The following is a 15819-nucleotide window of genomic DNA, read 5'->3' on the forward strand; positions in this document are numbered from 1 at the left end:
CAGTTCCTCCGTCTCTTCACGGTCTCGATCTTCCTGCTTGCGCTTTTTCCTCCGGAAAATCGAGTTTTGTCTGTTCCGCGCCCGTTTGTATCGTGCCTCGTTCGCCCTCATGCGGTGTTGCAGCAATCTCGTCCATGCTGCATTCTTCTCCTCAACTAACTGCTCACATTCGCCGTCATACCAGTCGTTTCTCTGATCCGGAGCCACCGTGCCTAGTGCAGCGGTTGCGGTGCTTCCAATGGCGGATCGAATATCTCCCAGTTGGGAGTGCCACTTCCAGCTGCTGCGCGTAGTCTTGGGCTAGTCTACCGTCTTGTAGCCGCCCAATGTTAAGCCGCGGCGGACGACTCCGACGCGTGTTGATCACCGTCGAGAGTTTTGAGCGCAGACATACTGCGACGAGGTAGTGGTCGGATTCAATATTCGCACTGCGGTAAGTGCGTACGTTCGTGATGTCGGAGAAGAATTTACCGTCGATTAAAACGTGGTCGATTTGGTTTTCCGTTACTTGATTAGGTGATTTCCATGTGGCCTTGTGGATATTCTTGCGGGGGAAGAAAGTGCTTCGGACTACCATTCCGCGGGAAGCTGCAAAGTTTATGCATCGTTGGCCGTTGTCGTTCGATACGGTATGCAGACTATCCGGTCCGATGACCGGTCTATACATTTCCTCCCTTCCTACCTGAGCGTTCATGTCACCGATGACGATTTTGACGTCCAGCAGTGGGCATCCATCGTATGTCTGCTCCAGCTGCGCATAGAACGCTTCTTTCTCGTCGTCGGATCTCCCTTCGTGTGGGCAGTGCACGTTGATGATGCTATAGTTGAAGAAACGGCTCTTTATCCTCAGCTTGCACATCCTTGCGTTGATTGGCTGCCACCCAATCACGCGTTGGCGCATCTTTCCCAGCACCATGAAGCCGGTTCCCAGCTCGTTGGTGGTGCCACAGCTTTGGTAGAAGGTAGCCGCTCGTTGCCCGCTTTTCCACACTTTCTGTCCTGTCCAGCAGATTTCCTGCAGCGCTACGACATCGAAGTTGCGGGGATGTAATTCATCGTAGATTATCTTGTCGCAACCTGCGAAGCCTAGCGACTTGCAGTTCCATGTTCCAAGCTTCCAATCGTGATCCTTTATTCGTCGCCTAGGTCGTTGCCGATTGGAGATATCCCATTGCCTTTTAGACAAATGTAGTCGATTGATAATACCCATAGAATTTTTGTTGATACCAAAGAAACTCATTTTTTACCTTTCTCATTCAACAAAGTTGTACCGAAAAACTATCATTTCAATCCAAAATCGAACTTTTTATAGAAGTCTCGGAGACCCATGATGTTATATACCAATTGACTCAGCTCGTCGGACTGAACAAATGTCTGTGTGTGTGTATATATGTTTGTGTGTGCACACGAAAACCGAAAAACATTAGCCACTTTTTCATACAGTCATTCTTGACCGATTTTCTCGCAACAAGTTGCATTCGACAGAGGACAAAGCCTTGTTGATCACTATTTATTAAATTTGATAACGATAAACCATTGCGTTTAAAAGTTATTAAGAAAATGGAATTGAGCTATAGAAGCGCCATATAAGATTGGTGTCTTGGCTAAACGCGAGGAAGGCAGTATCACCACTCGGTGAATTAAGTTGGGTTTTTAAATCTAGCGCGGAACAGTCAAATTTATTCTTTTTAATTCCTCGTCTACATTCATAGCTATATACATAGTCAAAGAACTGGAATGATTTTTTTACGCCTTTTTCAAATGTTGGCCTGGAATATCGACCAGAATTTGAAAAGGGCATAACAGTCCAAATTTATTTTTTCTGGTTCTTTGTCTACGTATATCCAGTTTTCCGCGAGCGGTAATGGCCGTCAGCTTGCCTGCGGTATAGTCTCTGATTTGACGTTTGTGGAGGTCAACTGTACCCACCTTTCCGAGAAGGTGAAATAATTAAATAATTAATATTGAGCGTCTTAGGGGAAAATGTTACAAGGTTTAAAAATTTCAAACTTCCATTTACTTCCACTATAATCACTAATGTATCATCAGATACGTTTTTCGTTTTCTACTTGAAAACTTCTTCAGTGTCTTGCTATCGACTATAGTCGATAGTCGATAACAAAACACTGAAGAAGTTTTCAAGTAGAAAACGAAATACGTATCTGATGATACATTAGTGATTATAGTGGAAGTAAATGGAAGTTTGAAATTTTTTAACCTTATATAAGAAGGTGCTGATGTAGTGAATTTAAGCCTTCTTATATGCGGAAAATTGGATTGTTTTGTAAGTAGACGAGAAATCGGAAAGAACTAATTTTATCTGTTACGCCCTTTTCACATGTTGGTCTAGAAATAACAATTTTTCAAACCAGCAACAAGGTTGATCTAACAACAAGCTACCTGCGTTTAATTAGACGCCGTCACTGATGATATTTCAATCACAAAAAGGGGTGCCGACAACTGACCACATTTGGGTGCCGACAACCAAATTTACCATTCATTTTGAAAAAAAGTAAAGGGTTGTATCAAAGATACGACCGCAAATTGAACGTAGAATTACGTATAGTGCGATAGTGGATCCGGGAAGTCGAAGCTCCGATGCGACATCTTGAAAAAGTTTAGGGTAGTATGAGTGACGATGATGGATATTTTACACGGAATATATAGGAAATAATATTAAAAATGCGTTTTTCAAATTCAGAACAATATTTAATTAAAAACTACTTGGTATGCGGTACGATGGGCAGGACATTTATGTTGCAAGAATGCCGGACCCTGCAAAGAGGGTGCTCGCTTCCGATCCGGCAGGTACGAGTGTTATCTGTTTAGATGTAAACTAAATAAATGAAAATGAATGAATGGTATCCGGGATTAGACTTTTAATAAGCTTTACAATAAACATATTAACTTGAAAATAAAAAAAATCATGTCAAAATGCTTATTTAGTAGAATATCACCAAAACTGAAATATTTGTTTTTGAAGCCTTTTAATTTAATTTCTCATACTTCACCATGCTAAATTTCAGTGATGTCACTCATGTTTGTATGTATGCACGGCAGCTTCGACTTCGCGAATATAAAATTTGAATATCAACTTTTTATGGCTAATAGCGGAAATGTAGACAATTTGCTGTTGAAGTACAATTTCATCATTAGCTGACGAAGTTGGCTTTTTCAATAGTTAAATGCATTTAATCAATTGTTTATAATAGTTGTATGGATTCTTAGAGAGTTTACTGATCGATTCGCACCAAAATCTCCGGAATCCGTTAAAAAACGCCTGAGTTATTGGCTCGTAGTTCCTGACCTCTTTTCGTGGCGGTCCCAAATTTGAAACATTAGAATGACCCGAATCTTACCGAAAGACAAAATTCTACGTCAAAAAAATCTTTTTTAACGCGTAATTCGGTGACATTCAATATTGTATCACAAATTAGGATTCAATCACTTTAAAAAAAACTCAATGAAATTAACTTTTTGATCAATTGCTGCTACTGCAAAACCGAGTGTAAAACACTAATCAAATAATCGAAAAAAAACTTTTGAGCGAGTTTTCACTTGTCTAAAAAATATAACAAATAACTAATGTGGCTGTTTGGTTTAATTTTGATGATGATGATACTACCATGTAGCAAGGCACCTGCCGATAGCACTGGCCATATCTGACAAACGATTTGATCATGATTATACTATTGTATGTATTTCATCAAATTCCTGTATGAAGGGCCAAAAATGGGTGGGGTGGTTCCATAAGCAAAGACACTTATACGAATCTACGGGATAAATAGAGAATCTCCTTCCAGAAGAAAGTTCGTACATACAATAATATAATCTAGCCCTCGTTTCCCAGATTGACTCAATAGATGGGGAGAAGAGCCCGCCCTTTATCCACGAGATGTTAACAATAGGAAGTTGGCGATTCCACTCTTCCTATCCAAATCGCTTCAATCGGGTGCAATGAATGAATGGTATCCGGGATTAGACTTTTAATAAGCTTTACAATAAACATATTAACTTGAAAATAAAAAAAATCATGTCAAAATGCTTATTTAGTAGAATATCAAATTTCTACCACCAAAACTGAAATATTTGTTTTTGAAGCCTTTTAAATTTAATTTCTCATACTTCACCATGCTGAATTTCAGTAATGTCACTCATGTTTGTATGTATGCACGGCAGCTTCGGCTTCGCGAATACAAAATTTGAACATCAAAATTTTATGGCTAATAGCGGAAATGTAGGCAATTTACTGTTGAAGTGCAATTTCATCATTAGCTGGCGAAATTGAAATTTAATCAAATGTTTACAATAGTTGTATGGAACCTGAGAGAGTTTACTGATCGAGTCGTACCAAAATCTTCGGAATCCGTTGAAAAACGCCTGAGTTATTGACTCGTACTTCCTGACCTCTTCTCGTGACAATCCCAAATTTGAAACTTTAAAATGACCCCCCTATATTACCGAAAGACATAATTAACATAACATAACATAAAATAATCGGTGACATTCAATATTGTATCACAAATTAGGATTCATTCACTTTAAAAATACTCAATTAAGGTGAATTGTCATCAAATCCACAACATTTGATAACAATATATCAGCATGCGTGCCTCTCTCTCTGTAGAAGGAGAGGTGAAATATGCATCATCACCCCATTGGCTCGTTGCATACCCCACACAGCAATCATTTAACATGCGATTAGAAAAAAGCAAAAACAATGGAATTTCGCGTTTGGTTCTTTGTTTTTGGCACAAATCTGCCAAGATTCAAATATTTCCCGCTTAATAAGTACTAGTACGCGTTCATTATTAGTTTACGAATGTTAGTTGATATATGAATATTTATTATCCGTAGTGCAAATAGTGAAAAAATAGAAGAAGTGTCTAAAGCCTAAAGAAGAAGCCTAAAAACGTAAACAACCCGCTGGGTTGTTGGTTGTGACTAGGAGAAAACAGCACAATGTAAAACCGAGTGTAAAACACTAATCAAATAATCGAAAAAAAAAACTTTTGAGTGAGTTTTCACTTGTCTAAAAATATAACAAATAACAAATGTGACTGTTTGGTTTGATTTTGGGCACAAAAACATCGTACTGATATTACCTAAACATGATACTCGTCAGAAGGTTCGTAACTGTCTTCTGACATAAGTTATGTCCGGGTGCCGTCAACCGACCACTGCCAGCAACTGACCACCTTCCCCTACACTTTTATTTATGCGACAGAGGCCGTGACATTTTTAACACTATTTTTAATAAAGATTTTTTTTTGTACGGTTTTGCGAAAATTCTGACGAATCCGCATCTTTATTTTATTATGCGGATTCTCTAAAAAGCTTGTAGGTTATGTTTGTAAGCAGTGCACATTTTGAGTAAAAATTATAGTGATGTGGCGCCTATCCCTTACAATCGGTATAGATGCCGCATAAAATCAGGGTGATATGCCGCACCTACCAACTATCAGCTCAGCACATTAATTAGATAGCACAGAGAAACAGACGTCTTACTCAACACATGTTCCATCGTTTACCTTTTCAACGGTGGATTCATATTTTTGTAGGTGGTCAATCGGCCACTGATGGCGCTTCCATCGATTTAACTTGTGTTTGACGTTTACGCACTACCGCCATCTGGTTGCCGCTTGTCCAAACACAGTGAATTCAGAATTGAGCGATAATGATTCCGTGACGATGATTTTGATTGCATTTTGTTCTAAGTGAGACGTCTGTTTCTCTGTGTAGATAGTATTATTAAGTGGGAAAATCATGTAAAATACGAAGACGAAAGGGATTAGGCCGTTACAAATATTTATGTAACATTTTGTCCTACTGGGAAAGGTCAAGGAGGGGATAATAAAAAATAAATATTAATATGAAAAAAATCAAAAAACTCCTTGGATTTCTTCAAGAATGTTTTGAAAATCCTCAAAATTATTTGAACTTTATTTTGTTGCCCCCTCAAAATATTATTGTTTTTGCAAAAGAATCCGAGGGGGGGGGGGGTTACAAAATAGATTTTAAATATTTGTATCGGTCTTAGGACAAGAATTCTGCTCAGAAAATCGAGACGTCCTAGGATACTTGTTCCTTTATTAATTAATAACACGCTCCAAAACTAATGATATTTGCACAAGGAACGATCTCGATTTAATTCTTCTTCTTCTTCTTCTTATCGGCATTACCCTCACACTGGGACAGAGCCACCTCGCAGCTTAGTGTTCATTAAGCACTTCCACAGTTATTAACTGCGAGGTTTCAAAGCCAAGTTTACCATTTTTGCATTCGTATAACACGATGATACTTTTATGCCCAGGGAAGTCGAGACAATTTCCAATCCGAAAATTGCCTAGACCGGCACCGGGAACCGAACCCAGCCACCCTCAGCATGGTCTTGTTTTGTAGCCGCACGTCTTACTGCACGGCTAAGGAGGAAAATATTTTAGGACCTCCGTAACAACTCTGTTATTCGTTGCTTGGTTTTTGTTAAGCTTGCTTGCAGATCCTGACACAGGACCACCCCCTCCCTCAATTCCACTCCTTCTTAATTTCCGGTGGAACGCACAGTCTTGCTTAGAGTCCCTCGCTGGCAGAATTTCAGGCAATTTGGTGCTGAGTTAGGGGTAATTCAAAGACAATTTATGTTTGTATGGGAATTTGTATGATTCTAGAATCTAGATTAACGAAACTAGCAAATAACTCATCAGTTTTTATTTGATTTTAACAGTTTTAACAGTTGACAGCGTAAATATGAGATAAACAAGAGGTATTTAGATTGAAATGGGGAGAAAAAGAGAAAGGCAGTTTCTCAAACGAATGATTTAATTAGGCTAGATGTACCAGTTGTGGCTATAGCACCAGTTATCGCACTAGTGCTTTATATGCCAAATGGCCAATCAAATCACCGCAAACCAAGTTCATATCGATAAAACATATTCATATGGGACGATAACACCTTTGACCTCCTCCAAAACAAGCAAAGCATAATTGTAAAAATTGATTTTGCTTAATACTTGACGTCCTTTGCACCAGTTGTCGCACTAGTGGTCCCACTTTGGCCAATCCCATAAGAAAACAATGAGATTTGCCAAATAAGGAACCAAAATTAAGAATAGTGCCACAACTGGTGCATGCGTTCCTATTATGGATTAACCAATTTTGAGGATTATAACACTTTTTTTGTGGTTTTCACAGCTGTTTCAAGGAGCAGGAAGTAAAACCTTTTGCTTGATATATAAAGTCCACCCACATGCCTTTCACTTATTTTTTTAAAAAATAGCTGTTCTTATGTATGGCGACAATTGGTACACCCACCCTATACCTCATATTAAATTATCAAACTGATTCCAATTCTTAAGATAAAATGACATTGCTGTGCCTTCTCACTATGCTCTGACTGTAGCGTACCATGAAAGGCGATGAAATAGAACTCGCAAAAGATGGTAATGAACTTAGTAAGGACTCCATGACCAGTGAACCTTGAGCAAATTAATGTAAAACGACTTAACTGCTGGTTGACGCTTAATGGTCCCATGTATATAGAGAATTCCAGCAAACATGGCACATTTATGCGTCCACCGGCAGTTAAGGCATTACATGCTTTCTGTCAGTGTAAGCATATTGTAGTAGTGCTGTCCAATGAGCAGCTCGAAGTAGCTCGAAGTTGTTCCTGTCACGCTCATGCCCGTTTGTTGACAAAAAAGAATAAGCAGGACGGGAACAACTTCGAGCTACTTCGAGCTGCTCATTGGACAGCATTAGTATGGTTACTCTAAAAACATGCAATATGTGTTGATTTTGTCCTGTTGGTAACTTTATTCGACGTCCAAAAGATGCTAATATGTTCGTAAACAACGCCAGTTGATCTTGTTTGCCGCGTTTCAAAGATATCGAATACAAGACGGTAGAATTCTAACAAGGAATACCCATGTATAGTATTTGGTTTTATTTCACATGTTTCTGCTAAAGATAATTATCAATAGATAAATCTAGGAAAATCTATGTGATACCTGCGTAATCATACAGCGCGCATCTTAAATATTTGTTTTATCTTTTTTTTTTTTGGATTTGGTACTATACAATAATCAGCTTAGTTCAACTATTTTGTTAATTATCTATTTATGATCTTATATTGCTTCTGGACATTGTTTCCATCACATTGTTCTCATGCAAAAAGATACAATAGTAGTAAGGCGCAAAACATATTTCCCCGATCCAGAAATATATGTTAGATAACCATCGATCGATTTTGCGATGACCATCTGTTTCGCGTTTCCCAGTGTAAATAGGTGGCGTTTTTGATTTTAGAACGTTACTTCTCATTACAATTTTTTCAATGTTTTACGTCAGTTAGTGACTGTATAATTTGGCATACAATTAGTTTGCGTTATTATGAAGATTCATTTTCTTTCTACCTTACATGATGGGCTATAGCTCCTCGATAAACCTACCGAAAGGAGTATCCTCCTCCACTATCACACAAGTCGAAATGCAGATCAAATAATTGTAGTCGGGATGCGAGTATTTGCAAAATCGTAACAGCATAACACTAAAATTTCTAGTCAAAATCATCTTACATAAAAGCTTTTTAAATATTTTCTTTTCGATTACACGAGAGTCCATCATCACAGCCAGGTGAAATATATTGTATGTTGTTTTTCCAAGAAAAAAAGCAAAGCTTAAGACTGCTAAAAGTAAATCAAGCACAAAATTGGATGAGACTACGAATCAGCGGCATAGCGTTAGCACCACGCTCAGCGGGCTTTGCATCTATTAACGTTGTTCGTGGGTTGAACAAAAAAATGCCTTACGAGAGTGTTCAAGGGTATCACCTTATACCGGTTCGCTAAAGATAGGAAACATTCATAACATAATGATTCAATTGAGCGTTTGTATGTTGTTCGTCGAGATAATGCATTCATAACATTCATCGTTTCTGTTCCACCAAATATCTTCCTACCGAAACAGATGACACTCTAAATTGATTCTTCATTTCTTTTTTTCTTTTTGTTTTCAGATTAATAAAAAATGAGACTGGTCGTGCCATCCTGCGGGTAATATCAGGACCACGAGCATTTAAAATAGTATTATTCGCTAGACTGACACCCATTCCGTTTGGGCTGCAAAATACGATCTTTGGGGTAAGTTGGTTTGGTAATACTGATAAACAGTCCTTCACAAGAACTATCATAATTCCGTGTTTAAGTGAACCTTCGCCGAAAACACGGTTTGGTTTTAGTCGATTAAGACCTTTATGGCCCGTTTACATATGAGCTAGTTCTAGCGGACAATGCACTGTCCGACAATACTAGCGCGAAATTAGCATAATGTAAACAGGAATTGTCATGTGCTAATAGTGTTTACATTATGCTAATATCGAGCTAGTATTGTCGGACAGTGCATTGTCCGCTAGAACTAGCCTATATGTAAACGGGCCATTAGCGTCAATTGAGTTAACCCCACAAAAAAAAAAAATTAAAGACAATTTAGGTGTTATTTAAAAAGCTGTGTAATTTCAGGTTTACCGAGTTTTTGCTGATTTCGGTTGATCTTAGTGGTTCGGGGAGTTTAATATTAGAAACAATCGTGCGATAAAAATTTTCATATTTGTTTCTGAAGTGTGGGTCTGATACAAACATGTCCATTTAATATCTACAAAATATTATTTAGCGACAATATGTGCTCCTCCTTGAAAGATATGTGCCTGATTTTGATCACGTTTAAATGGTTCTTATACCATTTTCAAGGTTGCGTTTGTTATTGATTGACCATAAATATAAAAATAATTATGTCTGCTATTAGGTTGAAAATTGAACAAGGAAAGTCCATAAAGTACGTAATGCAAAAATGAGCAATCCCTCTCCCTGTGTCATACTTTTTGTTGACTTCGTACTGAGAAAACGTACGACTGCGTCAAAACATAGGAAACATTGCAAGTGCTGAAATGCTGCAATGTCCTATATATACACAATATTACAATCATGTGCAGAGGAAAGAGCGCAAGTAACAAACAAAATCTTTCATAAAACTACTTACAAATTATTGAAAACAATCCAAATTTTGAATTATGCAAAATAAAAGAAATCACGAAGAGAGCACTCTTTTACTTATTTCGCCCTTATTCCTGTACATGTTTGATTATATTTTAACGTTTGATCCGTTCTACTTTCGTCGAGCAAGACCACTGAAAATAAACCATTTTAATACGGACGCCGGTCCATCCGTCCATCCTATTCATCGGATGCTATGCAGAGGGAAGTAGTCTTAAATGCCTCGATGAAACATTGATGGTTCAATTCAAAAAAATAACGAATGTTAGTCGATCTGTTTTTTCGCTTCCATTAGTATCTCTGATTTTTACAACGTTTGAATCTGCACGTTGGGGTTAAGGGTTCAAATACTTTAAAGACGTAAGAAAAACATTTTTTCACTCTTCGGATCAAAATTCTAAAAATAATTTTAATATTATCGCATTAGCGTAGCGTATGAAACAAATCGATCCATTTTACTCCACCCATTATTTTGCACGCTTTCCACTCTTGCGTAAACAAGGGAATGGAAAACAGACGCCGAAGTGAACTCAGCATGACGTTATGTCTTTTTGGTATTACGAAAGGCCATATGGTCGCACCAACGCCGCTTTTTTAACAGAAGAATCGAAGGAAGGCCTAATGCTCAATACAGTTGAAACAACCTAATATAAACACATTCGAATATATAAAAATATTGAAAATACAGTGGTACAGGCACTCCAAATTTCAAGATTTGTCTCCGGAAATCAGCGTTTGCCAAATGTCTAAAACTCTACAGATGTGTCAATTTTCTTCGAAATTTACACTAGTTAGAAACAATCAAGTAACAATCATTAGCATGTATAAACAATCAGTGTTCCAATATTCCAATATAATGACAATATTCGTAGTTCAGCTTAATTTTATCATTTCAATGTAATCTTCTATGTTCGATAGTTATGGAATGCACGAGAAAACATCTTAACCGCTAGGTGGAACATTCTTTTTTATTGTAGGAATGAGAATTGTTTTTCTTGGTTTATTTTTCGTCTTGGGGTGATGCCAAATGAAGCTGTAAACAAATCGCTGCAAGGCGCCCTATTTACCACGCAGTCTCAGACGACAAGTAAATAATTGAAGAAAAGCAACAGATTGATGGATTGTGTCATCTACTTTTCGTTTAGGTTTCAGTACAGATTATAAACCTTTTGATATCAATCTCATTCAATATTTAGATAGGAAGTTAGTTGCATACATAAAACGCGACGCGTTGTCCAGTCTCGCGTCGCGTTTTATGTATGTGATATAGTTCTTACGTTAGCACAATCTCTAAAAAATGGAAGAAGTTAGTTGCGCTTGTTCGGTCTCGCTCCTAAAACAATAGAAAGATGGAGAACGAGATTTACATCATGCTGAACCTATCTCGTATCCATTGTAAGGAATAACTGAATTTTGGAAATGTTTTAATCAAACAAAATTATGTGTTTAGGATTTCCTAGTTCTTATTCAATTATAATTTAAATCCTTATTGTGTCGGTATCTTCATTGCATACCTTTATATCATTGTAAATTATTTATGAAAAGATAGTTTAGGGGCGATTCAAATATGACGTCCACTACTTTTTGAGATTTCCAGACCCCCACTCACGGTTTTTTGTATACTTTGTATATTTACTGTCACACAATCTTAGACTACGAGGCCCAGGGCCGAAAACCTCATTAACAAAGATATTAATAATAATAATAATAATCTTAGACTTCCCCCTTAAACATGTGACATCATTTTTTAACGACCTTTTACTCCTTACTTAAAAATGATATTTAAATACCAAGCGGATATTTTATATTCCATCCCATTTATTGTTGTAGTTCTAACTTGATTGCCACCACTAGCTGCTAAAACATTTTTCCCTTAACTAGAAAATGATTTTCAAACGCACTCACGATCGCCGTTTTCGTTTGCTTCCTACAGATCAGTGCTGTGAACTCACGTAGTTACCACACCGGTACGGTGATAGGTCTACTACCGGCGCAAACAATCAACGTCTATCTGGGATCCAAGCTGCGCTCGATCCATGAAGTACTGAACGATCATAACGCTGCCCTTGGGCTTGCCGGTTATGGAGTGTTTGTTGTGGAGGTAAGTCAAGGCAGTATTACATCATTATTCGTTTTTATCGGCAGGTTAAGTTTTCCTCATTTCGTCGTCGTAAAATCAGACGTACTTACTTATGTCCTTTTTTGATCTGTTATCTATACAACAATAGGTTGTTGTTGGTGCAGCGTTAATGGTGTGGGTGATACAGAAAGCTCGTACTGAGCTGTCAGCGGCTCTGCTATCCGACATAGAATCTGATGAAAAAATACTGATTGAAGTGGAAGCGTAGGTGCGGTTTTGCCTAGGGCCGCGCAAAGGACACGCAGATTGTCTTCGGAGACGAAGATCTGTCATCGTTAGCATTCGTTGTGAGCATTATATTTAATCGTTAACCATGTTCAAGGTAATAATAGTCTAGGCGATAATTAAGGAGAAAAAACAAAGAGCGAATCAAGTCGTATATTTTAAGATCATATTGATGGTTAGATGCCTATCCAAGAATCGAAGAAAACTATTTAGAAGGTGAAAAGTATCAAAGAAGGTGTTTTGTTCCTATGAAACAAACAAGCTAAGCGAACTGACATTCACTCAATTGCGATGAAACCCCCCGACAGAACATTTATTATTCGATATAAATCAATTGCTCTACTATCTAATACTATTGAAACTTTAAAGCCGTCCATATACGAATATTACAAAAGTATTATTTTCCAGTTCTTGGAATTCTATTAACGAACTTGGATTTTAGGTACAAGAAAATTGGGTACATTCTAAATTTAACTAAGCGTTAAAAATTTTAAAATATGATCTGATCGCATTGACATTTAAAGATTAAAAAAAACAACGATTCTCGTACTTTTATGCCACGAGATCTATTGAAATAATTGCTCGTACGTTAACCATTAACCATGCGTTTGAAAGATAAGTTCGTTCCTGTAGACTCACATCAACATCACAGGCGAATGTATGGGTTTCCCCTCACCACAACAAATTGCAACAGTTTCGTGGAAATTTGCGCGAAGTGATTTCATTCATACACGCCCATGCATTGTAGAAACGAACGTGTATAGAATATAATTTCAAAGCAATTATCAAACAGAGGATGCAACGTATAACACCAGTCTGAAACTAATTGATCGGATCGGATGACAGACATGCCTACCACAAGTTTACAACTTTCTTCCTATGTAGGCAGCGTGAAGCGTTGCATTTGATTTGCTTCGATGCATTGTTTCCAAAGTTTTCCAAATTGTTTTGATAATATTTCAATCAATGTGGATTATTATTGCTATAATTCTTTAACAGATCCCGTGAATTATAATTATATACTTATATACGTTGGGGTGAATATACATTGGGGTGAATTTGAAAACCAAACGGAGGAATCGAATATAGGAATAGTACAAACGAATAAGCCACGCAAGTTTGAATCAATTATACTATAGTGACAATTTACAACTGCTAGGTTTTGTTCATTGTGAAATTGAACTATAATCAACTTTTCGTATGCATTTGGTTTTATGTCTTCAACTTACGAAAACATTCTTCGACTAATATTCAAATCGAGACAAATACGATGATGTGATACATGTAAATGTTCGTTTATTTTGTTATTATTTTATATAAGGATGACAAGTACCGTGATGGTATAATTTTAATGAGCAAACATTATTCGTTTTCAATAACGTGAACTAATAGTTTTGTTGATTAGAATTAGCATACATAATGGTACAACTTTTAGTTATTTATTATTTTATATGGTTATATACCGTTATATTATATTCTGTAAAAAAACATTAGCAACATAAGGCATTGAAAAGACTTCTAAATCTGAGTAAATATGAGCTAGGAATGATGTTTTTAGTTTTCAATCAACCCAAACATATCCGACAGCCATGAGAAAGCAAGAAGCACAAACGTATGTAATTACCGTTGGACGACACCTAGCGGCTAATAGATTGAGCTTTACTTGCATCCTTGCATGCAACTGAACACACTATGGGAAATCTCTATGATTTTATTTTCGTATTATATTTCAGACTCATGATCTTTTTAAATTTATTGTGGTTCTTGGGATTTGATAGATTTTCACCATTCTCATGTTTCCGGTGTCTCTCCGCTGATAACACTTGATGTCTTGCGCCAGGGTAATGCAAATGGGTACCGTCCCGGCGATAACGCATACTGCATCCTGAGGGCAACGACCACGCGGTAACAACTACGACCGAAGCGAATTACCGGAGCGAAAAAAGAGATCGGATCATAAAATGAAATGAACACCGAGTTACAAACTAAAAACAAAACATTTGTATTTCGGTTACAGTACAAATATCGAATGATAAGATATAAGCTCAGCTCACACAATTACTCCTCGTTCTTGTTTCCGTGACGTTGGCAGCAATTCGATGAAGGCCTGTGCCAGTAGATGGTTAATTCGGGCGAGGAAGTCCTTTTCACTTTCCATACTCCTCCTAAATGTATGACGAGCTTTAATAAAAAAAACCAGCGCGACCCTATGGTTTCCTTCCCTTTTGGCAATCCAACGAGTTCCCAAGTGACATTTCGTTTGTGGGCATCCATTTCTGCATCCATGGCCAGCTTCCACGATGAAATTTTCAGCGCACTACGATAATCCTGTTGCTGTTGACTTCGCCATCCCAACGACATAGTCGTCAAACTTCTTTGGACGGATCCCTCTGGTTCGGCTCGCTTCCCGTCGAGGCTCCGGCTCCTACTGTTCGACCGCATTTTCGTATCACTGGGAGAACTATCCATATTTTCGCTGGCGTCCGACCCGTTACACAGTTCAATACAATTTGCATCTCGACTGAGGGTTATTCTATTACTGGAACGATCGAGAAACCGATAGCCTTTACGATCCTCACTGTAGCCGACGAAGGTTAACTTCAACGGCCTCTGCCCTGGTCCAGTTTAGAACGTTTTGTATCCGGGACCTGGACATATGCGTCGCATTGAAAAACACTTTCAAATGGGAAAAGTCAGGCTTCCACCCTGTCCATAGCTCATACGGAGTTTTGCTGATGACGCGCGAAGTCAACCGGTTTTGGAGGTAATTTGCTGTCATTATCGCTTTTCCCCAGTAAAACTTATCCATGCCGGCGTTAGATACCCGACGGTGTCTTGGTCTCCATAGGTCAACAGAGATCTGTGTGGATCAAATCCAACAGTCGATCCGCTTTTCTCTCTTACACCCGTGGAAAAGGCTTCCGCGCAAATTTTCTTTCTGGCAGCATTCACAGCACAGGTGATACGTAAACCAGTCATTTAAAACGAATCTACTTACCAGGTCTTCTCTCTCGTGTTTTCGAATTACCTCCGGATCCAGGTGCCCCATGCGACGGTACCATGTGTGCTACTACTTTTCGTGGTGCTCGCCGCTCACACGTAGCGAATGCTGATGCAGCCGCAGTCGATAGAGGCCAAAATTCTTATCGACAACAACTGCCGTATGCCCGGCATGATCCTTGATATCACAATGGGATGCACCAAACACTACCGCAAAACCTTTCGCTGTCAACTGGCTGAAAGACACCAAGCCGCCGTCGAGCTCCGGAACAAATAACATATCCCGTAATGCAACTTCAACTCGTTTGCCGCGACCATCTTCCTTGAAAAACATTCCGTAGCCGACGCCGCACACTTTCGTTATGTTCCCGTCAGCTAGCGTGACCTTCGAATCAGCACTTGGTTTCA

At 38.3% G+C, this 15819-nt stretch overlaps 1 protein-coding gene across 12 annotated transcripts in view; it reads left to right on the top strand.

The window, feature by feature from the left end:
• LOC134227264 (transmembrane protein 64) overlaps positions 1–13960 on the top strand; it is a 35920-nt gene extending 21960 nt beyond the window's left edge. For all 12 annotated transcript variants that reach the window (XM_062708622.1, XM_062708619.1, XM_062708624.1 and 9 more), the window contains 3 exons: positions 9014–9137; positions 11980–12147; positions 12275–13960. In XM_062708622.1, coding sequence (XP_062564606.1) covers positions 9014–9137; positions 11980–12147; positions 12275–12394 — 412 coding nt within the window. In that variant the 3' untranslated portion in view covers positions 12395–13960. The remainder of the gene's footprint in view (positions 1–9013; positions 9138–11979; positions 12148–12274) is intronic.
• The last annotated feature ends 1859 nt before the right edge of the window (positions 13961–15819 follow it).

The sequence above is a fragment of the Armigeres subalbatus genome, chromosome 3 (assembly GCF_024139115.2).
Source record: "Armigeres subalbatus isolate Guangzhou_Male chromosome 3, GZ_Asu_2, whole genome shotgun sequence".
In the NCBI taxonomy this organism is placed as follows: Eukaryota; Metazoa; Arthropoda; class Insecta; order Diptera; family Culicidae; genus Armigeres; species Armigeres subalbatus.